The 26,716-nt window shown below is 41.9% G+C and overlaps 2 protein-coding genes across 4 annotated transcripts; one reads left to right on the forward strand and one right to left on the reverse strand.

Moving 5' to 3' along the window:
* Positions 1-934: 934 nt before the first annotated feature.
* ccdc97 (coiled-coil domain containing 97) lies at positions 935-3,701 on the reverse strand (the record flags this gene model as incomplete). Its single annotated transcript, XM_080511739.1, has 7 exons — positions 3,351-3,701; positions 3,057-3,251; positions 2,425-2,584; positions 2,115-2,203; positions 1,838-2,027; positions 1,247-1,370; positions 935-1,070 (listed from the first exon to the last, which is right to left on the reverse strand). The coding sequence occupies exons 1-7, from the start codon at positions 3,507-3,509 to the stop codon at positions 935-937; spliced, it is 1,053 nt and encodes a 350-aa protein (XP_080367865.1). The 5' UTR covers positions 3,510-3,701.
* Positions 3,702-5,164: 1,463 nt separating this feature from the next.
* arhgap17b (Rho GTPase activating protein 17b) lies at positions 5,165-26,617 on the forward strand. Of its 3 annotated transcripts, XM_080511006.1 has the most exons (21): positions 5,165-5,406; positions 9,408-9,447; positions 15,237-15,341; positions 16,271-16,347; positions 16,569-16,680; positions 17,325-17,401; positions 17,582-17,684; positions 18,074-18,142; positions 18,265-18,346; positions 19,328-19,455; positions 20,268-20,379; positions 20,474-20,555; positions 20,650-20,730; positions 20,813-20,926; positions 21,011-21,102; positions 21,734-21,869; positions 22,664-22,948; positions 23,492-23,613; positions 23,687-24,088; positions 24,738-24,789; positions 25,395-25,532. In XM_080511006.1, the coding sequence occupies exons 1-20, from the start codon at positions 5,354-5,356 to the stop codon at positions 24,743-24,745; spliced, it is 2,280 nt and encodes a 759-aa protein (XP_080367132.1). In that variant the 5' UTR covers positions 5,165-5,353; the 3' UTR covers positions 24,746-24,789; positions 25,395-25,532. The 3 variants fall into 3 exon arrangements, with proteins under 3 accessions (XP_080367132.1, XP_080367131.1, XP_080367133.1); XM_080511005.1 differs by lacking the exon at positions 24,738-24,789 and having other exon boundaries at positions 25,395-26,617; XM_080511007.1 differs by lacking the exons at positions 22,664-22,948; positions 24,738-24,789 and having other exon boundaries at positions 25,395-26,617.
* Positions 26,618-26,716: the final 99 nt, after the last annotated feature.

A 26,716-nucleotide genomic window follows, 5' to 3' on the forward strand; every position in this document is an offset into this window, starting at 1 on the left:
ACAAGAGAAGTATTACTCTTTGAAAATATCCCGATTTTCCAAAACGGAGCCTTTACCTGAATCTCTTCCAAACTCTCTGTGACTATAAAAACATGGAGACAAAATTAACCAACACAATAAAATGTTCCAAAACTAAGATCTTCTGGAATCAAGAGTTTAAAACTGTGTTAGATGATTAAAAAGATATGTTTTATCATGTTTATTCCATGTTCAGCAAAGAACACGTTCGCTACTAGAGCTTGATTTTGTTATGGAAATCATTGAAATCTGATAAAAAATTTACTGATGCAAAACAATTATTCACAATTTGAATCATAATTCTGTGAATCAACTTTGAAAAGGTACAAAACATCAGAATTTCAGATTTATCCATTTTGTTGTTAAAATATATTTGTGTTGATGGGTTGTTTGTTTAAGGGTGGAGATTTTGCATTGTTTGTTGGTAAAAGGACTTGTGGAATTGATGGACTCCAATAAAGAGATCAACAGACTTGTGACTAATGTGATTAATTGTGGACACACAAATTCAATACACACATTTCTGCTGACAAACAAAAATACCACTCCATCCTTCCATCGCTACTATAATTTTCCATTATGTAAAAATAACAATTGTCATTATTTTTAGAATTATAATAGAAATGTATCGTTTCCAGTTACATGTACATATGGAAAGGTTCAACCCCCATTTATACGCCCGTCCCTCTTAAGTTTCTTGCATGTTCTCTCAGAATGCGTCATTTGATGTTTTGTACATAGTTTGATAGTTTGTAGTGTTTGAAAATGAACAAAATAGTTTAACTGAGGTGCAAAAAATTAAATAAAATCGCATGACGTCAGTTTACAAAGCCTCCAAAACAGCTTGTTTATTCAAGGATAGTTTGAATTGAATACAGAACACTTGTATTTACAGTTTTTATTATTGGAAAAGAAGCTATTCTGTCATGTTTTCTTCCTCATCGTCATTTTCCTCCTCCTCATCATCATCATCATCTTCATCAAAATATTTATCCTCTGCATCTCTGCTGACTATGTCCAAGTTGTCATAGTCTGGGTTCTCATCCACTTCGCTGCAACAGACACACAAACGTCAACGAAGAATGACATCCATCATATTTCCTCAGCAGCAGTTTAATAAGCGTCAGGATTTTTTTACTGCAACATTTCAGAACATTAACATGCAATCTATATCCCTAAATTGTAGAGATTCTCAGTGGACATGGTGTGTGTGAGCAGCGTGGCTGACCTGTAGTTGAAATCCTTGTCTTTGCCATCGAGGAAACGTTGGTGCATCTGGCTGATGAACTCCTCCCTCAGCAAAGCCTTCTCCTTCGGCGTAGGCTCCCATTCCGCTGGCTGACCTCCGCCATCTACAGTATGAACACAAAACTGTCAAGGTCCGAAAGGCAGATGAATAAAACTATAGCATGCTCCCCTTTTTTTTGCTTCACATCACTAAAGACAATGGCAATAGAATCAATTTCAGGTATATTTTTAACTCCAAGCCAGGAGTGTCAAACATAAGGCCCATGCTTCAGGGTGAGTTTGTAAAAACATGCATAATGCAACATCTATAGAAGACGTTTTTTGGACATTTCTCTATTTTTTTACCAGATGGTTCCAGTAAAATTGGATGTGTTGAGATTGTAATCATTTTCAGCAGGAATTGATTGGTTTCACGAAAATATACATTTTCATCACATATACTCTGCGCCACAAATAAAACGTTGAGTGAGTTTAAACCTACAAGTTATTATGGCAACATCTGATGAGATTGAGCTGCATGTGGCTTCTGAACTAAAATGTGTTTGACAATCCCGCTCTCAACGGATCTCACCATCATCTTCCTCCTCCTCCTCCTCTTGCGCTCCCTCCTCTCTTTCCTGCTCCTCTTGCAGACGACTCTGGATGAGCCGCTCCTGGTAGGAGTTGAGGAGGAGATTGGCGAGCCCTCCTGTTCCTCCCCCCGGTGCCCCCGATTCAGTCTGTACGCCATCAGACATGGCCTCCTGGGAACGCTCCAGCACCTGCAGCAGTGACGACAGCTCTCAGAAATGAGAAAATTACCCCAAAAAGACACTCAGAAGAATTGTTGATAAGGACATAAAACACACCTCTTCATCAGTAAGATATTGACCAATGTACTGTTCATACAGAAGTGGTTCCCTCATTCGCATCTGTTCTTCACTGAAGTACTCACCCTCTATGAGGAGAAAAGAAAAGAGAAGGGATCCATGAAGAGGGAGAGGTGGATATGTAAAAGAAAACCTTTTTTGGAGGTGATTTAAGAACAAACAATGCCATTACTGCAGCAAAATACTTTATGTGCCAAAGATAACTGTTGTTCTTCGTTGTGCAATAGAAACAATAACAACAACATTCATTTTGTTCCATGTCACGCATCAATCATCCCCCCTTCCACACCTTCTTGCAGAGCTCTGAGGGCAGCGTAGCGCTGGTTTCGGACTCTGGTCCTGCTGGTGCAGCCCGCAGATCGCCTCTGAATCACTTTACTGTAGTGCTGGGCTCGAGGATCCAAGCTGACGTTTGAGAACACCGACAGGTGCTGGGGCTTCAGACAAGCCTTGAAATGGGAAAGAGGATAAATAACGCAGCAAATGCATCGTCAGTGGAACGCCAATGCCATAAAGCTGTTACATGTTTGCACCTCCTCCTTGCTCAAGAAGAAGGCAGCACAGATTCTTGCATAAACGATTTATGACAGCAGGAATACTGATCATACGTATTTTCTACAGATAAAGATGAAAATCAAGGTTCTGTAACATGCTCAAAGTGCAAGATAAAACGACATTGCTTCCGTCAAACATTTCAACAAAGTTATTTTTTGTACGAACACCGTTAAACATCTTTCTTTCAGTGTACAATATGTGCTATCTGGTCCATTTCTTCTGCCTTTTACACTGTCCTGCTTTTTAGGATGGTTGTGGATGAATATCCTATTTTGAGTATCTGCAATAGCATCAACACAGACGTGCTCAAGTATAAAGCACATCACTGACAGTACATTCGATTTTGATGCACTTGTGTACACATACATGGTACCTCTCCAGGAACACCAGGGGTCTTCTCTGGTACTGCTGCAGCAGCTCCTTTCTGCGCTCCTCGAATGTTAATTCAGCTTCTCCAATCTGTTGGCTCTTTACAAGGCTTCCACTCATGGCGACCACCTCGATCATGGCATTCACATCACTGGGCTCCGCCTGGTTCACCTGCGGTGTGTTCGTTACACACTAAGTAAAGCAGAGAACATGGTTTAAATTATTGAATTCTCGGCAAGTGATTCATAATGTTTGAGGTTGTTATTGTACCCGAAAACACTGCGGTCTCACCTGGGGGTCCTGCAGAGGCCTCCGGGGGTCTGCTGGGTTCATCAAGATCTCTTTCAGGGGCTGTGAAACCGGTTCTCCCGTCGACTCAATATCACCATCTTTCTCAAAACGACAAGGTTTTGTTTTAACAGAACAATCTGAGTCTATCTCTCCCCACATGCTGAACTGTGGTAAGGTGCTCCAATGAGCTCTCAACACTTCCTGGGTGTTACGGTTATATTTAAGGTTCTTTTTAAGTTAAACCAATAACATGTCGCCAATGAAAACGCAGCTAAATTTCACAATTCAAAGTAAAAACCAGCAAGTTGAAGGGGTTTAAAATTAATTACGAAGGCAGTTTTACATAAACATTCCAAAGCCACATTGGTCCGTCAGTATTATTCTTCCCCTCTTTCCCATTTCCGGCGGGATAATGGTTCCGTCCGACCTTAAGTTGTTGCTTTTGTAGTACAGCGTAAAAATGTTATACGTGTTATATTTCTATGTGTATGTACATAAGTATGTATGTATAGAAACGTGCGTGTGTACGTTTGGTATAGATGTATTTATTTTGCGTTGTTGCACTATATATATATATATATGTGTGTGCTTATAATGCTGTAAGAACTGAATGTTAATCAAACATATATTCAAATTGTTTCTTTTATTTTAAGAAATATGTGTGGAAACAAAAGTGAACGATTGCCTATGTAATCATCATCATCTTCTTAATCTTTATTGCAGACACAGAGTCCATAAAAGAGTACAAAATCACAGAGAAATATAAAACAAATACATAAAACTGAGGATAAAACATTATATGGATATCACGAATAGAACAATCCCACACAAGTAAAACATCATCCTTTTTATAAAAGAGACCCATACCAATGCCTCCACAAGGATGACTGGTATTTTGCAGTACTATGTCTGGGGTTAGTCAGCAGCATTATAATGGTGTTCTGGGAGTCCTCAAGCCTGCGTATGAATTTATAAATGAGCGCTTGAAAAGTAGAAACACCTTCTTGACAGAACATCTCACTTGCACTTTCCCAGTGAGGTTTTCAGCAGGATCCTCATAGTATCATTGTACGCCACATTGAGCCGCCGTGTATGTATGTATATATATATATATTGTGTGTGTGTGTGTGTATATATATTCACATGGGGACTGTCACATTGGGGAAATTTAGCTGTATTTTGCACCCTGTATTATTAAAATTGTCATTGTGTGCTGAGGTTTTAGTAATTTTCAGTAGCATGTGTTTTATGAAAATCTAGACATTTTAATTCTGAACACTTTTAAAGAAGTTTAAATCTCAAGGTTAATAAGACACTATTTTACCAGTCCGGCCCACTCAAGACGAATGTATGTGGCATAAGAACCGAAATGAGCTTGACACCACTGATTTTAAACGGTCTAATAATGAATAACGTAAATATCTGTAGCCAACGCACTTGTAGTGTTTAATCCATCATGACGAGAGATTCGCAAGATGTTATTCAAACTATGTCAAGTTTTCTTTTCTTTTTTTTTTTTTGCCATGAGTCTTACAGACCAATAGCAAAGCCACTCTTCTTTTTTCTTTTTCTTTTTTTTTTTCTTTTGCAAAAGGTATCACATGTCACCATTGGGCCATGCGGCTTACAGTCGGGAAGTAAAGGCACTTCCTTCTTCCTACCACCAACTTGTACTCAACACTAATCTGACGTGTGAGACGATGGGGATCCCGCAGCTCGTCGGGGGTCGTGTCCACTGACAGTCTGGGATTTTTTTTTTTTTTTTTTTCTTCTAAAGAGGGGGACCGCGGATGCCATCGGGTCCAGCGGGGGGGGGGGGAAGCTGTCCGGTTGTGGTGTAGGAGAAGCGGTCGGAGCGCAGCTGGCTTGTGCCACAATGGCTGCGCCGTAGCGCAACTTGTGGACTCACGGTGGATGATCGACATCGCTCAAACTTTTCTCTGACTTGTAGAAGAAGACGAGGATAAGGGAGGAAAAAAAAAAAACCCCAAATAAAATAAACCATGAAGAAGCAGTTTAATCGCATGAGGCAACTTGCCAACCAGACCGTGGGAAGGTGAGTTGGTTCATAGGACAATGCGCATTGTTGCGGGCTGATGTCATGCAGTTGTTGTTATGGTGAGACGAATTGTCACTTTTTGTTTGTCATCTCGATGTGGGCGGTGTCGGAAGGGCTGGGCCGTCACTTTGTCACACTCATACCTGCTTTAATAATTCCTCAGGGCTATACACTTTTTCCTGTGGGTACAGATCCAAACTCATTGGACACGAGAAGGGATGAGTTGGGACTTTTCCCTGTGGAAATTATAATAATCCAGAAGTTTCCAATAGTATTTTACGTTCAATAAAAATGAGAATGGACAACTCCAGAAATAATAAGTAGATTATTTTTTTTTATTAAATTATACGTTATGCCATCTGCTGTTATAAAATAAAATTTGCAAGTTCACGTGAAGAGCCACATTTATGGTAAATGTATTACACTCACATAGTGCATTTTCCCCCACTTCTTCAGTAATCTTAAGGTGCTTTACATACATTTACTCATACACATTTTGGAGCAACTTAAGGTTCAGTGTCTCAATGACTCTTTGACACATGCCAATCCATCCATCCACTACATTGATTTATCCAAGTCAAGGTTGCAGGATCTTGGAGGGCCAGTCTGTCACAGGGGAAACACAGAGTCACACACATTCACATTCACACCAAGAATGTGACAATCACCAGTTACGAGTGTTGTTGGGCTGAAAATAGGGGAAACTCAGAGGAATCTCACACAAACTCGACACAAAAGGAGAAACCAACATGTCACATCAACAATTATATGGATTTTTCTTTTTTTAACATGGCAAAAGTCCAATAATCACGAGTGAATCGGCTACTATTTGTTTCAATTATATGGATGCAATTTACTCCACAGGAAACAGGTTTTAAGAAACTGGTCTTCTCTTGAAGTTCTATCTGGTTTGTGTGAAAGATGCCTCCAGGTGTGACTGCAATGAACACTACATCTGCTATGACGCGTCTTCAGTTTGAGGTGTATCCACAAACATTTCCTGATCCATAGTGAAGGGGCCAATTAGTTTGCACACACTGTACCACCGCCTCCAGCCTGTGCTTGTGGAAGAAATTAATACATCCACCCATTTTAAATAAATATATGTCGCCTGCATTAGTAGGAAATGACCAGCTGGTGAAAAGCCGATGGGGTCGAGGCCTGGCTGGCATCAGACTCCTCACATACGTCGCTCCACATGTTGTGTAAGAGCAATAAAACTCAACAGAGCAGAATGACAGCTTTTTTTTTTTTTTTCTTTTCTAGTAGGCAAAAGTGTTGCGAGCATACACCCACTACGGATAACTTCTGGAAAGACTGTAACATTCCAGAAATATTCAAGTGTTATTCGTTGCACAGATTTGACAAAAAAAAACAAAAAACTAGGAGATTGGGGAGAAAAATGGATGAGATTAAAATGTTTAGTCAAAGATTAAAAAATAGAACATGAGACTGTGCAGCCTTGGCTCATATAACGCACCAGATAAGGTCAGATCAATGACAAATGTCAGGTGAATTGTTCATTCCAGGTTTGATTTGACCGAAACATCAGTTTGATCTTTAATCATAACGTTTTAAAGTTAAAGATAAGATCTCTAGACTTTCTGGGTTTAATTTCACCATGACTGGCTGAATGTGTTTCTTCAGTTTATAGCCTGTTAACGAAAATGCTAAACATTACTAAGAACAGAAGTGAAGCTGGTTGTGACAGAGATAATCTGGTTCCTAAAGCACCCCCCCACACACACACAAATGACGGTTTGTGATGATTTGTGGTTTTCTGTTTGGCTCAGGAAGGGCTGGGCATGGAGGGTTTTTTTTGTGGAGTAAGCATTTCCATGGTTTGTTGACGGGGACACTGCAAGCGGCTGGAGGGACGTCACTCAGCCAGAGATGCGTGTTTTCATAAAGGAAGAACCTCGTTTGATTTGCATGTGATTGATAAGAGGAAACTGATTCATGTGCCGTTACAGCAGCGTCGGTGAATCCGTGCATACCTCTGGAAGCATTTTCGAATAATAGGCTTTACACCGAGGGCTTTCAATCCAAAACTTTGGCAAAGAAACACTGAATAACACACTATTGTGAACAGGCTTTACTGCTTGGATTTCGCTTGTGAGGTCAATTGATTATAGGGTTTAGATATTCACATCGCCTCTTCAGTATTTGTGCTGTCTACTCATTGTTTCAGTTGCTTTCTTCAGCTTTCCGCAAAGTTTTCTTTCAGGGCTTGGCCTCCACTATGCTGGGAAATGTATTCTTGGAACAATGGCTGCTGGTCAAAGCCAAAGTGTACTCCAGTCAAATCAATGCTAATTCAATATTGATTAAAATCTAAAGATCGCTGGTGTTGCTTCTTCCTTCAGAGGCATGTGATGGGATCCTGTGGTTCGTTGTGGAGGTATTTCAGTTGCAGATGATGTTTCTGCTGTCATTACTTTGGTGCATCTTAACATTTAGATTAATGGCGGATTTCACATCCTTGTCTGAGTTAGTGCATATCTATTTTTAGATGTGAGTAATAAGGAGGCCACTGTCTAAACTAGAGAAGGCTTTTATTGTTTCACATATCGATAAATACTGACCATAATAATGTCAATACAGTTTTCTGTATGTTTTCTATACTGAATTTCCCCCGCTGTGGGAATAATAAGCTCTTATCCCATCTTATCATATCTTATATTACAAATAGCCAAAACCAGAAATTCAATCAAATGGAAAAAGGTCAAATACATTTTAAATTTTAAATTTTTTAATCTGCTTTTGACTTGCTCCGCTGCTTTGCACGAGGTCTGAAAGATCCTGAGTTACAATTTGGAAAAAGTTGTTTCATGGCCTGTTACACATTTTTAGTTTTGCACAGATTTCTAAAACCTTCTTCCAACTAGAATCTTTGATGGTCTGAGTTAAAATCTGCACCATGATCCGGCTGCAGGTGAAAAACTGCAGTCTAAGGTTGTTTTTGATAAATGCCATAGACATTTTTGCCAGGAGTGAGATTAGAGTGTGTGTGTGGGGGGCGTAACATGAGGATTTTGTGTTACGTACAGCATGAGGTAACGACTGTAGTTGTGTGGGAACGGATTAATTGATCCTTGTGAGGTTTAAACCCATAATGTAGGCCCGGGCTGGTTCAATGTGAGAAGAGCTCCTCTGGGATTTCTGTGTGATCCCAGCAAAATCCAGAGGTTTGAAATAATGAATGTTGTCCTGCAGCCAGAGGTCACATGAAGACGTGAGTGTGCAAAATATCACTCCACATGTTATGGAGGTGATTTATATTTTCATTTTTTGGGGGCATTTTGTCAGCACTTCCTGGAAGTTTCTGTGTGAAGTCATCCCAAACATCATATTTTCCGCAAACAGTGAGCAAAATAGTTTAGACATCAACAAGCCTCCGGGCAACTCCCACCCTCCGGCACACAAACACACGCAGCACACCTTTCCCCTGTTGCCATAATAAAGAAGGAGCACATGACACAACAGGAAGTGAGTGTTCAGACAGAGTGGAGGAATCCTTCAGGTTCAGTGGGACTTTTGTTCATACATGTTAGGTTTGTGTGTTTACGAATGTCACTCGGTATCTCATAATGAATAGTCCTGCTCAAGCTTCAGGCAAATCTCCTGCAAACTGCAGATAGACTGGGATGCTAGACGTTTAAGGTCTGCTCATCGGCTTTATCATCTCCGAGTCAATTTGGCCCACATACTGTAATTGTAAATCTATTACCTGTGTAGGAGGGCACCAGAAATACTGTGCTCACATTGAACAGACTATTTTAGGAAAGGGTGTAAAAATAAAGAAACAACTTAAGTAACCTGTTGATCTGAGGATAAGGACAAAAATAAACTTGATGAGGTTTGGTAACCCATACTATATAGTTTCCCATCCATCCAAGTTTAGTTTCTTCGGACTGTCATGTTCAGGTTTAGTGTCTAAATCCACGACTAAGGTGTGTTTTATTCCCATGAGGATTGACTGTTGTTTCTGTCCACAGGGCGGAGAAAACCGAGGTCCTCAGCGATGACCTCCTACAGGTAAATATCACTTCCTCTGTCACACTGTCGATAACTCCGCGGGACAAAAAGGTTGAGCTGTTGTTGGGGCGCAAGAGTAAATGATATGACATGAAGCTGAAGCGTCCAACATTGAGTCGTTGCTGTCTTGGGAAGTCGGTGCGTAATAGGCACACTGATATCCGGCATTTGTAAAGAACTAAACATTTCAGAGCATATTTAACCCCTTGAAGCCAAGCTTAAAAATTATTTGATCGTATTTGCCTTTAATGTTAAAATGACATTTTCTGAGATATCGATTACGGAAGCTATCAGACGTATAAGGTCTGTTAAAGTCGTCATGCCTGAGCAGCTTGTGGATGCCGGGTCGCTCTGCAGGGACGGAGAACAACTGCTGGCATTGAAACGCTTCTGGTTAGCCTTTCATTCAGTAATGCGTCGCCAGCTCGAGGGCCTGGCTCTGCAGGAGAAGTGCTTCATGGTTTTCCACTCAAGGCACATTCTGGCAATGTTCTTTTTTTTTTAAATCTCGAGATCTTGCTGACTGTATGCTGTCGTATCGTGTGTGTTGGGGGAGGGAGGGACAGTTTGGTTGGTAAAACTGTGAGCTCACTGTTGGGAAAACAGTATGAATAAACGTGTCAGAAACGGAGAAAAACAGAGCATGTTCGGAGAAGAAAAGGGCTTTTGTGGGAAGAGAGTGAAGGTAAAGGATTCAAGGAAAAAAAAATTAAAGTCAGTCATGGAGTCAAAGTTTTACGACGGGCATGAGTGAACTCCGAACTCCACATGTGGTTTACACACAGTGACACATGGCAAAGCAAATGTTTCTCATTCACTATAGACAAATACGTGAAGATACTTGTTTTCCTCCATTTAACAAAAACGACGGCTTCCTTTTTTCCCTTTATGATGGAAGGTTTCTGCAGGATTGGACATTCCTTAGGCTCCAGCCCTCAGTCAGGAATGTGATTGTCAGAATGTCTTTCGGCACAGCGGCTTGCCTGTCAGGGTGTGCGCCGCGTTTAGAAATAACAAAAAGCTCCTCGAGAAACATGCCGTACACACCAGTTTTTAAATCTGCTGCCTTATCTCTGTGACATGTTGGAGCTCCAAGTTTACTGATTCACAAAGCAGTGAATCAGTATCAGCACTGCAATTTAATCACACTGCCCGGAAAAGTCCCCCCCACACCCCCACCCTCTTTTCTTTCCAAACACGAGTGGAGAAAGAGTAATTTTTCCTATCCCCCTCCCCACAAGCTCCCTTCAACTCCCCTCCTGTGAACGGGCCAGCTTGAAATTTGACACTGTGATTTCCATGGTGTCGTAGTAATCTTTTCTCTTCCAATTTTCCACTACCCTTTGCGTTGGCTGGGGCATTTTTTGTTCTTGTTTGCACACGTCCTGCCTCGGTGGGAGAGTTAAGGAGGCTGTCAGGTTGGGTTGTATCGGTGCCTGCGTGCCTCTCACTCTCGATAGAGTCAGGTTGTAACTGGTCCCGTATCTCGGCCGTGGACAATTAGATAATGCATATCTGAAACTGTGTGTTAAGCGGGTATTGGTTGGTAAATCTGCTACTGAGACAAACAAAACTGTCTGTTTGGTGTTAGTTGCCCTGGTTACCGGCTCTCTCATACATGTGCAGCAGTGAGTTGGCCTTGGAACGTCAACTAAAAGGTCAAGAGTAATGACTATCATCCTAAACTGGACCAATTTGTTTGAAGTGGAACTTTTGTGCTTTTTGTATTGTGTGTCACATTTAAAATGCTATAATGATGGTATCTACAGCTGTCACCTGCATACTCAGGTACTTCAGAGTCTCGTATCTTAACTATCGGTTACTGTTTATAGTCATCAGCTCCAGGGATCGAATAGTTAAGATTTCACCGTGCCCCATGAGGCGGGTGTCAAATTACCCAATGATCTGTGTTGGCGTGCACGTTTGCTGTTGAAAAACAGGCTTTTTGGAAGTTAATCAACCAGAATCTTTGAGCTTTCAGGAAGTTGAACTGACTTGTTGCAGACAAACAATGAGCTGATGGGCAGAGTAAACTACTCATGTGGGCGGTAACAACAATGGCGGCCTTCAGGGTGTCATGACTCCCAGTCCATATTCTCCTGGGAATTTGTAGTTTCATAGTCGAGAGCCGGCGTAATAAAAATACAACTTCGTCTTCTATCCATATCAATGTCCGTGTAGTCGCCCTTGTTGATGTTTATAGCGTATTGTTTTCTGTGCGTGTGTGGGGTCATTCCAAAAACTAACAACAGCAACCACTAGAACACTACATGGTTTTCAGTTCCTCCCATTTACGGGTAAACAAATGTCTTTTTGAAAAGGCGTTTTCACTTCAAATGTGTAAACGAAGCCTGCGCCTGCATATCAATCTGTTTACTTTCAATCAATCCAGTCCCTCAATCAAGATGAGTGTTTAAACAGCCCGTGACTTCACCGTTTAGGGTGAAATCTCAAAGGTTCACATGAGAAAAAGTCCTTTCGTCGGGAACAGCAGCTGTCTCCGTGCTTAACAAACAAACTTGAGAGTGGTAGCTAATTTCTATCATTGGCTTGGTGTGTTTCCCAAAATATGTCACGTACACAAAACTGCTTCTCTGGATCTGGTTTATTCGGCGTCGGGAGCTCGTCAGACAACGAGCTCAGCCAGCGAGTAATCCGCTCGCCAACCAGCCATCACTTAACCGCCCATTCAGTCGGCTGAAGCGGCTCCCGCCTCCCAGCCAGAAAACCAAACGGTATCCACCCTCCTGGTTCCTGTGTGACTCACTGAACGCTTCATATTTTCTGCTGCGGAGGGTCAGAGGTTGTCGCTTTGTTCTGTTCGCTGTTTTCACTGCAGTCTGGAGAAAAAGAAAAAGAAAAAAAAAAAACAACTTTGGCAACAACTTGCCAGTAAACCTTTGGACTACTTTGTAACTGGAGAGTGGAAGAGATTGTCTGTGTTCTTCTAATTGGCTGAGTGTGTGTGGTCATGATGAAGGAGTTTTCCTGTTTTTCTTCATTTTATTATTATTTTTTTTAGCTCTCTTTCAACTCTTCGCCTTCATTTTGTCAGGGCGTGTATTTCTTTCTGTGCATAAGAGCAAGCCTCCCTTTCCTTCATTTAATTTCTCCCCGATGAGTCTTTCTATTATGTTTTGGTCACGAAATGAACTTGAAGGTTAAACTTCAAACAAAAATGATTCAGTACAAACTCGTTGCTTTTGTATTACTATTGGAATTAAGATTCAGATGCCTGATTCAGAGAAAACAAATATAGATATAGAAGGTTTTTTTTCCTTCTAAACGGTGCGTGTTCACTCTTTGAACAAGGTTTCTGTCGTCTCAACATCTGGGAAAACGTTTTTCTAGTGTGTCGCCAAGAACTGGTCCTGTAAAACACAAGAAAATCTGATTACATTATTCAACAATCTTCTTCACGTGAGGCTAGCTGACTGGAACTAGGCGATTTTGGGGAATGATAGTGAATTATCATGACGATCCTGTATCAAATGCACACTTTGAAGAAGTGTTGTTAAATTAAAATCACAAAAGCTGCGTTTTCCTCGTTGAGGTGGCAAAGGAGTCCAGTGCTTTTGAAAACCTTTGCAATCTGGAAGCCGTTTTTTTTCTTTTTTTTTCTTTTGTTAATGTCTTATTCAGAGATTCGCAATGCCATTTTTGTGTGAAATAACAGCCAAATTGCAAGGATTTCAATTGAAACCCACTAAAATGCCATTGTTTTTTTCTTTCTAGAACATGAGAGAACAAATCACTGCAGCGCCATGTGGTACTGTACTGTCACAACAATATTAAAGAATGGTTAAGAAAACTAAGCATCATCTGCTGCTCTTATTTTCTGATGCTGTCTATTTATGCTGGGCTGTGTAACTCAAATGTGTTAAGACATCTATATCAGTCATATAATGTCACTGAAAAGGAGGAAATGAAGACTTTCCAGTTTTTACACATTTCAGATGCAGATTCTGCTGAACTCTGTTGCACGACGTTGTGTATATTCAACTTGTCTCCTAAAACTTTCTGTCAACTGAAACGACGTGATCACAGAATATAACCAGTCCACCGCCTACGCTGCTCGTGTGGATCTGTGGCCAAGTTCAGCCGTGGTCCAGCCTGGCTGCAACGGCCGCAGGAAAAGAGGGGGTTAAAAAAAAACGTATATGAAAGAATCAGACGAGTGAATTAGTGGATGAAAGTAAAGGAAGGGGATGGGATAATTCAGCTGATAAAGGGCTCTCAGATGTTGTGGGTGTTTATGGTGAAACGGGAAGGAAATACTTATGATGGGCAGCTATTTGGGTGCAGCAACAGCATGTCAGATAATCTTGCAGAGGAGGGATCGTAACTGGTGAATATAGATGATGGCGTTAAGGAGTCAACTCATTCGTGACAATTTTTCTTGTTTCACAGACTTTCTAATGACTATTACTAAAAGTAAGACGTTGCAGTCTTTACTACCTTAAATGTACTATCAGGTTGGTGCTGCATTTTCCTGAGCCACAGAAAAGTATAGAGAAAAGACGACATTGCGTTCTTCTGCTTCACTACATGCTTATGCAGCATTCTTAACTTCCTGCATAAAGTTGTAAACATAAGACATGTTGCGCTGCTGCTGCGGAAGCATTTTCTTAATTTTTACCAACATTTTCATGTCTGTTGTCCTCACGCCTACGAGGATCATACTGTACATGCTACAGGAAGACTGGTTCTGATGACTGTCGTGTCTCTATGCTTTCTTGATTACGCAACAAGAGGTTAGAATGAAAATCCCTTTTAAGATACATCGAATCGGTCGCACTTTGTATGATAATGACACTCAATATGCAACAGTTCAGTTTGATTTATGACTTTGTCTCTAGACTCTGTCGCATGCTTGTTATCAGTGCGTTTCTGTGTTCTGTTTAGCCTTTACCGGCTGTGTTTCGGTAATAGTAAAAAAAAAAGGATAGAATAGAAACTATAACTATAGAAGCTATGAACATGTATGAAGAGTGTATGAAGAGTGAAAGAGATAAACTCACTGCAATAAAGAAAGTCTCCCAGCGGCTCATTTACAAGATCCGGGGTGACTCCAGATAGTGGTCACTATAAGCTTTATCAAATAGTAAAAGCTTTAACCCTGAAACTTTGTTGGCCTCCATAATTGAAACTGCTGGTTTCACATGAGAAAAAAGCCTGATGGCTGAAAGTTCTTCCTCCCATTTAGAAACCTCCAGTTGGCCAAACGTCTCAATGAGCGACCACGGGACTAACAGCTCTTTTTATAAGATATGATCCTAGTTGTTTAGAGCTTTGCGTATTACAGGAAAATTTGTTATTCAGTTTACAGTTTAATTCAGTCACTGAAGAGGAGTAAAGATGGAAAGGAGCGGGAAGAATTAGAACTTATTAAATCCCACTCTTTCTCCATAAATAATACACTATATACTTTTTTTTTGTCTGTCTAAATGATGAGCTCTCAGTTCCACTGTTTCATTTGGTCCAGACAGATGTATATTTTGAAAGCGTGCTTGTGAAGTCTGATTTCTTCATATCTCATGATTCAAAAAATATGTTCTCATAAACTTGTTGACACTGATCTATTGTTGCACACGAAGAGCCCCTATATCTTTTATCTACATCCTGCATTATGGACAGTTTAAAGATGGATGTCAGCGACAGCAACTTGCTTTTTTTTTTTGTCGCCCTCAGAGGGGTTGTTTGTGCTGAAATGAAAGATCTGTGTCGCTGGAAGATCTGCCAGTTGTTGTTTTCTTTCTTTAATGGCGCCATTCGTGTTGTTTGCGCAGATCGAGAGGCGGATGGAGATGGTGCGGTTGGTGTCACACAACACGTACAAGAAGCTGGTGACATGCCTCCAAGGTCACCTGGGCACAGACACCGAGAAGAGACATGTAAGAGTCGCCGTTTCACCGTCACACCTCTGCCTTTTGCTCCGGATCTCTTATTTGGCGGATGAACTTTGAGCTGTTCAGCTATAACTTTTATTATATCATCACAGCATATCAGCAACATGCAACATTTTTCTGTGACGAACTAACCCTCGCCCTAACCCACAAAATAACCTGTGGCTCATGTACAAATTAAAGCTGTAGCACAACTGTCAGTGTTAGCGGGGATCTGCTATGTTTTCCCGTGACCACGTAGCACCTTTTGTTATGTAACGCCGAGATATGAGAGAGAGACTCAGGAGAAAAATATTCACCGCTGGCTTCCTGCCAGTTCTACCATCCCTGTGCAGCAGTTACAATCTACAAGAGTCTGTAAAACTGACAACCCGCTGAAGGAAATGCCGTTAAAATGGATCTCTGTCTTACTTTCAAACATTTCGACATAAATCAACCCAGTGCTGGACCGTTCTGGAGGCAATCCATTGCGAAGTAACACATTGTTGTAACGTCAGCACTTCCAGTCCTGCGTGAGGAACTAATTAGCAAGCCAACGGCCATCAGCCATCCCATCCAGTGTTAATATAACCATTAATTAAAACTGTTATCTTGCTAGTTACTATTGAGGAGAAACACCTCAAACAACTCGGTCCGAATTGAATCATGTCAGACTATAATAACATCACCCGTAGTCATTGGCTTTCTTTTATGAGCCCTGTCTGTGTTGCTTTCTCCACACACTGGACGTGTCGCCACGGATTTCTCCGAGAAGTAATTAGTTACGACGAGAAGTACAGATTTAACAAGAAACTTGCACAATGTTACTTGTCGGTGTTAATTACTTGGTGGCCTTTTCGCATTCTGTGCACTAAATGTTCAAATGTGTTTCATTCTTCATTCTTGTTGAGTGGACTGAAATATGAGTGTTTTGACAGAAAAAGCTGCCTCTGACGGCGCTGTCCCAGGCCATGCAGGAAGGAGGCGGGCAGCTTGGAGACGAAAGCCTAATTGGGTGAGAATTGATTAGAGACCAATCTTAAGCTTAGTGACTGGTGGTGTATTTGGCCCAAAGATAAAGGCAGATGGAAACATATGGAAAAAAACTTAAATGCTAAATATGATCGTAGTTGTGAAATTAGGGAGAATTCCTGTGAGCTGTCTTTTGCATTTTCACAAAAAATGTTACGTCGCGGCCACGTTTGAACGTAATAATCTGTGTGTGTGTGTTGGCAGCAAGATGATGGAGGTGTGTGGAGACGCGGAGAGCAGGTTAGCCACCGAACTGATGCAGCATGAAGTGCAGATGGAGCGAGATGTTATGGAACCTCTCAGCCAGCTGGCAGAGGTAAAAATTACTTACGACCTCCATGTCAATGGGGAAGTTTGTTTTTTTCCCTCTGTGAAACCACTTCTTAATTATGTTTAAATTGAAGGAAATACAAAGAATACAATACTATAGAAGAATATACTGTGCTTCTAATTAAGACATGTTTTTTCTTAGTACCTTTGCTTTAGTAAACTATGAAAACACAATTAAAAATTGTAAATTACACAATAAGGAAGTTCATAAGTTCATACTCAAAATCCATAGATAATTTTTAAGAGGGCAAAAAAAATGCTGATTTTGGGGGATTGTTTTTAACTAGAAATGGTGAAATCTGTGTAGGTTTTAGTCTGTTTCATGCCATCATTCAGGAGATCTCAAGATAGAATAAGTTTCAATTTAAAGGTTATTCAGGCATTATTTTATCGATCCAACCCAGTTAAGATGAAACTGGGTTGTTTGTGTTCCTTTAAAATGTGCTTGACACCCCCGCTCCACCGTCTAAATTTTCTTTTTAGATGTTTTGGTGACTTCCTTACGAAAAGTTTACTGAAACATGAACTCAGCTTTCACATGATGAGCAGATGGTTGTGCAAAAATTAACACCATCAGCATTGTTCAGGGTTGCATTACAGGTGTTTTTATCTTTTCTGCTTTTCTCACAGACTGAGATTCCCAACATACTGAAACAGAGGAAGCAACTTGCCAAGCTGGTTCTTGATTATGACTCGGCTAAGACACGGTAGGTTTGTTCTGCGCGTGGAAATCGATCAAGCAGAAGAGCCACTGTACCGTTTGCCAACGCTTTGCATGTTTAGGCTTCTCGCGTCACACGTTTTGCAAATCCGCATGAATTGGAACGACACTTATGTTCATGCTTATTTTGTGCCCTCCGCTGTTCTGATAACAACTCGGTCTGCAGGTGGTACCAGGCAACAAAGTCCAACAACCAGGCCATGGCAGCTAAAGTCGATTCGCTCAAAGACGAGATGGACGAAGCTCTCAACAAAGTAGAAATGTGCAAGGTACATTTTTGTATAGATCTTCAGCGTCGGTGCACAGCTGATTGTTTACTACTCTAAATATAATTCGCTTTTGCATTGCAAAGTTGTAAAAATCATAATGGTGTCAGATTTCATGGAGGTTTGTCTGGGTTGATGGCTGAACTCGCCCACCAGCTCCTCTGCAAACGTTTCGGATCATATCTAATAACGGGGCGAACAAAGGAAGCCTTGTAACAGCAGAGGAGCAGGGCAAGCGCGGCCTCTAATATTTAGGAACAAGTAATTAAAGGTCATTGCTTTGTCAACTGGAGCTCATCTGTGTCCTAATGAACAGTTATTATTATTTATGCACAGATTCTTACTACCATATGTGCCATGTATGGACATTTTTTTCTTTTTTTCTTTTACAGGATCAGCTCTCTGCAGACATGTACAATTTTGCTTCCAAAGAGGGAGAATACGCACGCTATTACGTCCTGGTGAGATCATTCTTAAAGGCTTGGAAATATAAAGGAAATGTGATACAAATACGGTCTAATTCTCTGTGACCACCTTATTAACTATGATAGCCTGATTCATAAATGCTTTGTTGATGTTCCAGTTATTAGAGGCCCAGGCAGACTACCACAGGAGGTCTCTGGCAGCTCTGGAAGCAGCTATACCAACTATCAAAATGCAACAAGGTGACAAGTGAGACGTGCAACCGACATTTGATAGACGTCTTGCATGGCGGTGTGACGATGAGTGATCTCAACGCACAGTGAGATCACCTGTGGTTTGAGTCTCATTGTGGTGCGTCTCTGTCGGGAGTTTGTGTGTTTTCCGAGCGTTCATGCAATATCTAAACAGAATACTTTGAAGGTTATGGAGTAAAGCACAGAAACTGCTTTTACAAAGTGCATACTGGCGTTTCACTCGGGTTAACAGTTGCATAGAAAAGCCTTTAAAAGAGGAAGGGAAGTATTTTTAATCTGTTGAAATCCAGCAGCTTTCAATGTGTCACTAGGCTGTTTATTTCAGCATTAAGCTTTTGTCATCCATTTGAAAGCGCAGTGGTAAAATTCTGATTCTATATAACTTACACAACTGCTAATAATGACTAATTATGGAATGATGGTGTATTTTAGTTTATTTGACTTGTCAAAAATGTGGTCTGAGGTGTCATGGCAGGTTTAGAAAATCCACAGGGGAAAACAGAATCATTTTTGGGCAAAATATAAAATTTTCAATAGTTCATTTGGAGATTTCTTAATCCCGCTTTATTCTGATTGTTTTCTAAAAACACAATTATTCAAAATTATTCTGATTAAAATGAATCTTTACGTCAAGTTGAAACATCTTGATTCAGCTTGACTCTAGAGTCTAGGTATTACAAAGTATATTGAATTGGTCGGAAATGTTGCTCTTGGAAGTTTTGGAATTTTACAATTTTTTTTTTCCCTTGAAAGAACTTTTCACTTTTGATTTCTGAATCTGAGCTTCTCTTCTTTCATGTGTGTTTATGTTTTGCTGGTATGAGCTTGAGTTTTGGTTGAGGGTTTATATATGTGGGATTTCCTTTTTTGATTCCAGTTTACTTTAGTTTATGACTTTCAGATGTGAAACCACAAACAGTGCATTATACATACCAAGCTAATTGTCAGAATGCTGCTCCTCTCGTCCAGACTCGTGGATGGAGAAGCCGGCGTTCGGCACGGCTCTGGAGGAACACCTGAAGCGGACGAACCGTGAGATCGCTCTGCCTCTAGAGGCCTGCGTCATGATGCTGCTGGAGACCGGCATGAGGGAGGAGGTATGTCTTCAGAGAAAAGGAGAAATGTTGCTTAAGTAGGGCAAAGTTGAGGTTTAATCGAGGAGGAATTAGGACAGAAACGTGTACCCCGGATACTTTTACCCCTCCCCTCGGCTCGAGCTGGAAGGAGATGTGGGTGACTTGGATGGCTTCGTTAGAAATGATGCTTTGTACAGTCTGGAAACATCTGCGGCCAACTTGTGGTCAGCCAGTCTTGGGCCTGAGGAGAGAAGCATTGTGTGTGCATGTGTTATGCATTACTGAGCTCACTGTTCCTCTTCTTTAATGTAGCAATATCACTCGACTCCGTATCGGGAACAGGCGTTTTATAAATTGAGAAGAAAAAAAAAAAAATGTTCTTTGTTGTGCAGGGTTTGTTCTGAAAGAGTCCACATCTCCCTTGGTAAAGAAGCAATTCCTTTTTTGTCCAACTTGTAGTTGGCATTACTTCTCCTTCTGTCTCACCAGCTCTGGACTCACTTCTTCCTCTTTAAGGTGAAACCCAGTCACTGCATCCAGGTTGTCATGTCGTAGACTTGGACTGGACTTTTTAAATGCTTAAGCAGTCTCAGTTGGCATCGCATTATCAGCCGCTTTCATCGATACACACACACACACACACACACACACGCACACACACACTATTGGAGACAACTGCCTTTGCAGCCTGCGAGCCCACCGTTGGGAGCAACTTGTGGTTTAATGTCTTGCAAACTTTAAAACACATGAGGGATCAGGACTGAACGGTCAACCCACTCCCACTATCTGAGCCTTCGCATGTGTTGCTCATTCCGTCTGTATTTTCCTTCCAGGGTCTCTTCAGAATAGCAGCCGGAGCTTCAAAACTGAAGAAGCTCAAAGCAGCATTGGACTGTTCCACCTCTCAGCTCGAGGAGTTTTACTCTGATCCCCACGCTGTCGCTGGTACGACCTCCTCGACAAATCCAGTCACAGTGGAACCATCTGCCTCAGATCTTTCTTTCTTTCATTTATTAATTTTTTTTGTCTCCACGCACAGGAGCTCTAAAGTCCTACCTCAGGGAACTTCCTGAACCGCTGATGACGTTTGGCCTGTACGACGAGTGGACACAGGCCTCCAAGTAAGAGAGCGTGATGCTCAAAGCCAATTGATTTATTGTATGTTAACACAATGTTTTTGGGTACCAAAAAAAAAGCCTTTGTCTTTGTTTTCAGTGTGTCTGACAACGACAAGAGGCTTCAGGCGTTATGGGTGACATGTGACCAATTGCCAAAGGCTCACAAGGCCAACCTCAGGTCAGAACTCCTCCAACTCAGTGTTTTACTCCTGTATACAGGTGAAGCTGCGTCATTCAGCATTGTGAGTCTCTATTCGCAGGTATCTGGTGAAGTTTCTGGCTAAACTGGCTCAGGAGAGCGAGGTCAACAAAATGACTCCCAGCAACATTGCTATCGTTCTGGGACCCAACCTTCTCTGGGCGAAGACTGAGGGGTGAGACCAGTGTGCCTTTTTAAAAAAATATATATTTTTATGAATACTGAGGATGACTCACCTTGTATATTGTTCTGTACTCAGGACACTGGCAGAGATTGCAGCAGCTACATCTGTCCATGTGGTGGCCATCATCGAACCCATCATCCAGCATGCTGATTGGTTTTTCCCCGATGGTAAAACGTCGCCTTCTTTTACGATTATGCTAAAGTGATGAATTAAAAGCATCAGAGGTTAGCTTACAGATTTGTGAAGGTCAAATCCTTTGTTGGTGTCTGTTTTCATCTCAACTTCAAAACGGACTTGAACTAAATGGAACGGACAGCAACACAGAAATAAGACCAACACTTAACAATTTATCTACTGCTATTTTGAAATGACTGCTATAATTTAGCAGTCATTTCAAATCAACAAGTCTGCAGAGACCTTACTTAAACGGTCTAATCTTAAAAAGTGCAGAACTTGTTTTTGGAAACCTCAATGCACTACAGGTTTAAAATAAAATGACATGACAATGTAAAGAACTCATCACCAAATGGGGTATTTCACCTGAGTCAAAAGATTCCAGTAATGCGAGTGGGGAGAACGAGTTGCCATATGGCTGATGGTAAAACCAGATACCACGCAAAACAGATCTCGGTTATAGTAACAAACGTGTTACGATCCTGTTGGCTTATTTGTGAAAAACTATTTGTAAAGCAACATTCAGACCTATGGCAAAACTTCAAAGTTGTGCATTTCCCTTCAGGGTTTGTTCGGTCACTGCTATCCTCACAGTCTCTCCACTCATTTGCTGCTTGCTTCCAGATGTGGATTTCAATGTGTCTGGCATGTTTGCCATGCCCAGCCATCCACCCACCCCGGACCCTGAATTCGGCTTGGACAGGAAACGCCCCGGCAGCCAGGGGCAGGACGGGGACAGTCACACTCCCCGTAAAGACAGGTACCTGTCTCGCCCCAACCTCAGCCTCAGCCTGCCTCTCACCCTGCCGTCCCGTCCCAAGACACTGAGCAGGCAGGAGTCGCGGGGCCCGGCCGTGTCGGCCCTTTATGTAGTGGCCAACGAGTCCATCACAGTCACTGAAACACCCACTGAAGATCTGCCCGGTCCAGACTTCAAAGCTGCGCCGTAGTCTCAGTAGCCCTCATGAATCCAGATTATCAACAGAAAGAATTGATTGTTTTTGTCTTATTTGTGCATCACATTATTATTCTTTGCAGTTTATTTCATCGCAAGCTTATAAGTCATAATTTACTCAAGGTTGGTGATGGAAAATGGTTCTCTTATAGCCACTTGTCTGAAACACAATTCGTTTTCAATATTGTTGCTACACCATGATGTTCAGCATTATGATTCTCTTGTGTTACTGTTGTGTACTCTTGTGTATTATTTTCTCCTTTTCCAATTAAAGCTTAGGTCACTCTGTAGGTTGCTGGTTTTATGTTTTGTGTGGGCTTCCTGTGTTGCGTTTCATGTGGCCTCTTTCTTCTGTCCCTGCAGTGGTAAAAAAAAAAAAAAAAAGAAGCAAAAACCAAGTCAGTCATGTGGTTTTATGTCTCGTTTGGGTTCTTCTTTCGGAAACCAGTTTCACTGAATGCAGGAAGAGTGTGTTTCTGTCTCTCTCGCTCCCTCTCAAGCTGGTTCTGTCTTTTTCGGTCTCCTGCTCTTTCAGTCTGTCTGATGCTGTGTGGTTTGCCCTCCTGAACTCTCTCCCCTCTCCCCCCCTCCCTCCCTAGCCCTGTTAACAAACAGCCGGAGCCCGCCCCACGCAGACTCAACTCTGTAAATAGAAAGCCGCTAACCTCACCCACCTTCCAACCCCCTCTGCCCCTTCTGGAGGCCGGGGGTCCCTCCCCGCTTGTGCTGCAGCCCCAGGCTTTAGCAGACGCTGAGCAGCCCGGCTCGAGTGTCAGTGCTGGGATTGGTGCTCTGGGTGGTGGTGGTGGTGGTCTGGGTGGTGGGGTCCAGGTAGCCACAGTGCCACCTCAGGTTGTAACACAGCTCAGCGCAGAGGAGAGCAGGTAAGGAGCGAGCTGAGGTCGTAACAACACTCCACCGTCTGCTCGCAGCCAATCAGCCGATCTGGAGCCTGACCCCCCTTTTACATGTTCGTCAAATGTTTGATTGGTTGGAAAGTCGTCAAACAGAAATCATTTCAATAACAACGTCTCCAGCTTCTTATCTGCTTTATTAATTTAAACTGCATCGAAAGTCATGTTAATCTTCATCTGCACAACTTTCATTTGCCCTCAGCTTGAGATTATTGATTGATTCAGCTGAGCTATTTTATGAAAGAAATGCTCAGTTGTTCTGCCTGTATTTTGTTATGGTGTTGTACTACATTGTGATCTTGTATGAATTTTGCATGTAACATCCTGATTCTTACCCTTGTCTTCTTATATCGTCTTGTTGAGTCCTTCTTTATGTGTTTGTTTTTCTTTTTGAATGAAAAGATTTGTGATTTCTTCTATGTATAATGCATGATTTCCTGCATCTGCTACGTCAATGCTGACAAAAGAGGACATGTAAATGGTTTAACAACTGGTCCTGCTGTATTTCCACAGCCCAGCCCGGGAGCATATGTCCACCCCACCTCCCCAGAGGAATGGTGCAGTCCACCTTGCAGTAGGAACCCCGCACTCTCAAGGCGGGTCCAGGGGCCCGAGTCCACACATAGTCCGCAGAGGTGAGCAAATCGACCTCGACAGTGCTGTCGTTCATCATCGATGATACAGTAATCATACGCCTCTCCTCTGAAGGCACCAAGAAGCAGGCTCCAGCTCCGCCCAAACAGGCCATCCCCTTCTCCGCCCATCCCAGCAACACCCAAAGCCCCGGTTCCCCCCATCACCCGCCCATCACGCCTCGCCGGAACCCCAGCAAAGAGGCTCTCATCCACGCCCCGAGCCACCCGCCGCCGCAGCCGCCTCAGGCCCACCAGGCCCCCGGGGAGTCGGATCCCTCCCCCCCCGGCACTCCCACCCCTCCTGACACTCCGCCTCACGATGGATCGCACTCGTCCTACAATTCCAGCTCCCTCCCTCGCCCCTTGAGACCAGCGCCAAAGCCGCGACCCCGACCCAGCATGCCGCCGCCGCCGCAACCTGCGGCCAACGACAGTGGTAATGACCTCTTCAGCTCTGCATCCAAGATCATCACAGGTAGGGTGGCCTAAAAGTCCAGTTTTCCATATGTCCAGTGCGATTTTTGATAGAAATGTTATGTGGTACGGTTTTATGAATTAGTGAAATGTCATTTTTGCTGAATATAGCACAGATGACATGAGTTTTTCAACTGGAAACTATCTTCAAGCACATGATTGAACAAAGGTTTGGCTTATTTGTGGTGAACTTCAATACAAATAGGAATACATCATATCAAACAAACATTTTAGGTGTATCAATAAAGGTTTTTTTTACATGTGCATAATATATTTTCATAAAGTGTTCTTGCGTTGTTTATTAGTTGCTTTGCATAAACAATATAAATGGATACTGTATTTGAATTGCTTTTTTTTACACCTGATTTCTTTTGTAAACATCTTAAAGCCTTAGTTAATGCTAAATAAATACAATACACCGTCAGAATCCCATTACAGCCTCATTCTAGGTGTTGCAACAACTGAAAGCACTTCCCCCCCGTCTGCTGACACTGTCGCCACCTCAGTATGGAGTTATTTCGGTTTCTCTCAGAGCATTGCTGTATTTAGCACCAGGGCTTGTGGTTTCACTGTCTCTCTGTGCCTTTCACTCTAAAATAAAAAAAAAAATGGTGATCAGACGCATGACAGGAAATGTGTAAACATTGCAGATGTCTGAGCTCTCGGCCTGCCGGTACGATGAGCTTTGCAAGGCAGGTAATGGTAAGGATCTGACTGGCTGACGCGTTGGCCTTGCTTATGTGTCCGCTGCATGTTTGTGCGTCTTGTGTGAGCGGGAAAAGAGACTAACGCAGGCAATTCCATCGACATACAGTATACATACAGCGCATGTATGTATAAGGTTATGCGTTTGTGCTTTTCTCCTGCAACATCTCTCGGCTTTACAACAAAAACTAACATGCTTGTGATTTTCCAGCATTGAGGTGAAATGGCTTTTGGCTGCTAATAATTTTCTATGAAGACTAACACCCCCCCCCCCCCTCACCCCCCTTCCCCCCCAAAAGCCGTTTATACTCACAGTGTGTCGTTACTCATTATGTGCATTGCCTTGCACCAATCTTAGTCGAAATTGTGTTGCATTTAAGCTTAAAACACCAAGGAAACTCGTGAGTCATATTCCCTACTAAAAAAAATCATTACTGAAGTAATGCTGTATTGACAGGATTTAGTAAGAGGAGCGATCCTTGGTGTCTTACTGAATGTAAAGAGTGTATGCACTGAGCACGTTTGAAATGCTGATTGAGTTGAATGCAGCTGCAAGTTGGTTGATTTATTTGCTGACTGGTCCTTCTGCCTGCTCTGTACAGATGGAGGTCTGGTCTTAAAGGGGATTGGAAGAGCCATCGTCCCCGAGGTGATAGTGAACCCACAAAGGGAAAGCTCTGCTGGTCAAGAGCCCGCCGCCACCTCAGGCCATTACCCGGACCTTAACAGCCAGACGGAGAACACCCCTCTGTGAAGAAAGAGGCTCGTCTCGTCCTCAGCTGGTCCACATTGATTGAGTTTAGAGTCAAACGTAAGGCAGATTACACAACACGTGAGCCAGGTCTTCACACTGCCTGAACGGCTTCCTGGACAACAAATTGCTGCCTTTTCTACTTCAAAACAGACTCAAACCGAAAACTATTGTAAAGTGGTGCTTTAAAAAATGCAAAACTCCTGTCCAGCTGTCACTATTTTAGACTTTACATTTTGCTCTATATATTGATGGTATTATGATATCTGTCTGCTGATCCCTGTTCGAATGGGACTTAAACCTGTTGCCTCAAAAACAGCAGCTGAAATCAGAGTATTGGTCAAGCATAAATGCTTCAATTGTCTTCTGCTTCTTTTTCAAACAATTACTGTCAATTTTATAGATTTCAAGATATATTTCTTTGGAGACAGAAATCTGTGAGTCCGATTTCGGCAACATTCTTGACACTTTGAGTATTTTCCTGCTGCACATCTGAGATTTATTAACATTCTTTTGTTCTTTGTTCATATTGCAAAAACCACAGTAAATTTCCATTTGAAATTACAAGTGCCTTTTATTGCACACCAAGAGCGTACATAGGATAAAGGACCAAAGCAGATTCTCTTCCTCCTATTTTAAGGTTGCTAATGACCAAATATTTTCACAACAGTGCAATATATCAGTGCAACTCTCTTCCAGTTGCCTCCCATCAACCCCACAAATGCTGGCATCTTTAACATTTTACAGTTTCTAGAAATCCATTTATCAGGAAACATGTTCTCCGCTGACAAGAATCCCAAGCTGAATGTCTTTTTGAATCAAATATATTCTTTTATTATTCAAATAGCTGATTTTTAAATGGTGTAAATGATCACTCCTTCTTAAACTCATAGCTATAACCAAGAAATTGTGTATAATTGTTTTTTTTTTATTATTATTTCTCAGGCATTTTGCCTTGTGAAGGTATTTTTCAGCTTTGTTTTATTTTCCCCTTCTGCATTTTTATGGTGGTTCTTCTGGCCATAATGCATCATACTGTGCATTGTAACAATAAATAAAGATTGTTCAACTGTTTTACAATGTTTCCTCCCATTTCTTTTCTTACATGTACCTTTGGCAAAACATCTTGAATGAAAAGAGGCAACGTGAATAAATCTGTAAGTTTATTGTGAG

The sequence above is a fragment of the Blennius ocellaris genome (assembly GCF_963422515.1).
Source record: "Blennius ocellaris genome assembly, chromosome: 16".
Taxonomy (NCBI): Eukaryota; Metazoa; Chordata; class Actinopteri; order Blenniiformes; family Blenniidae; genus Blennius; species Blennius ocellaris.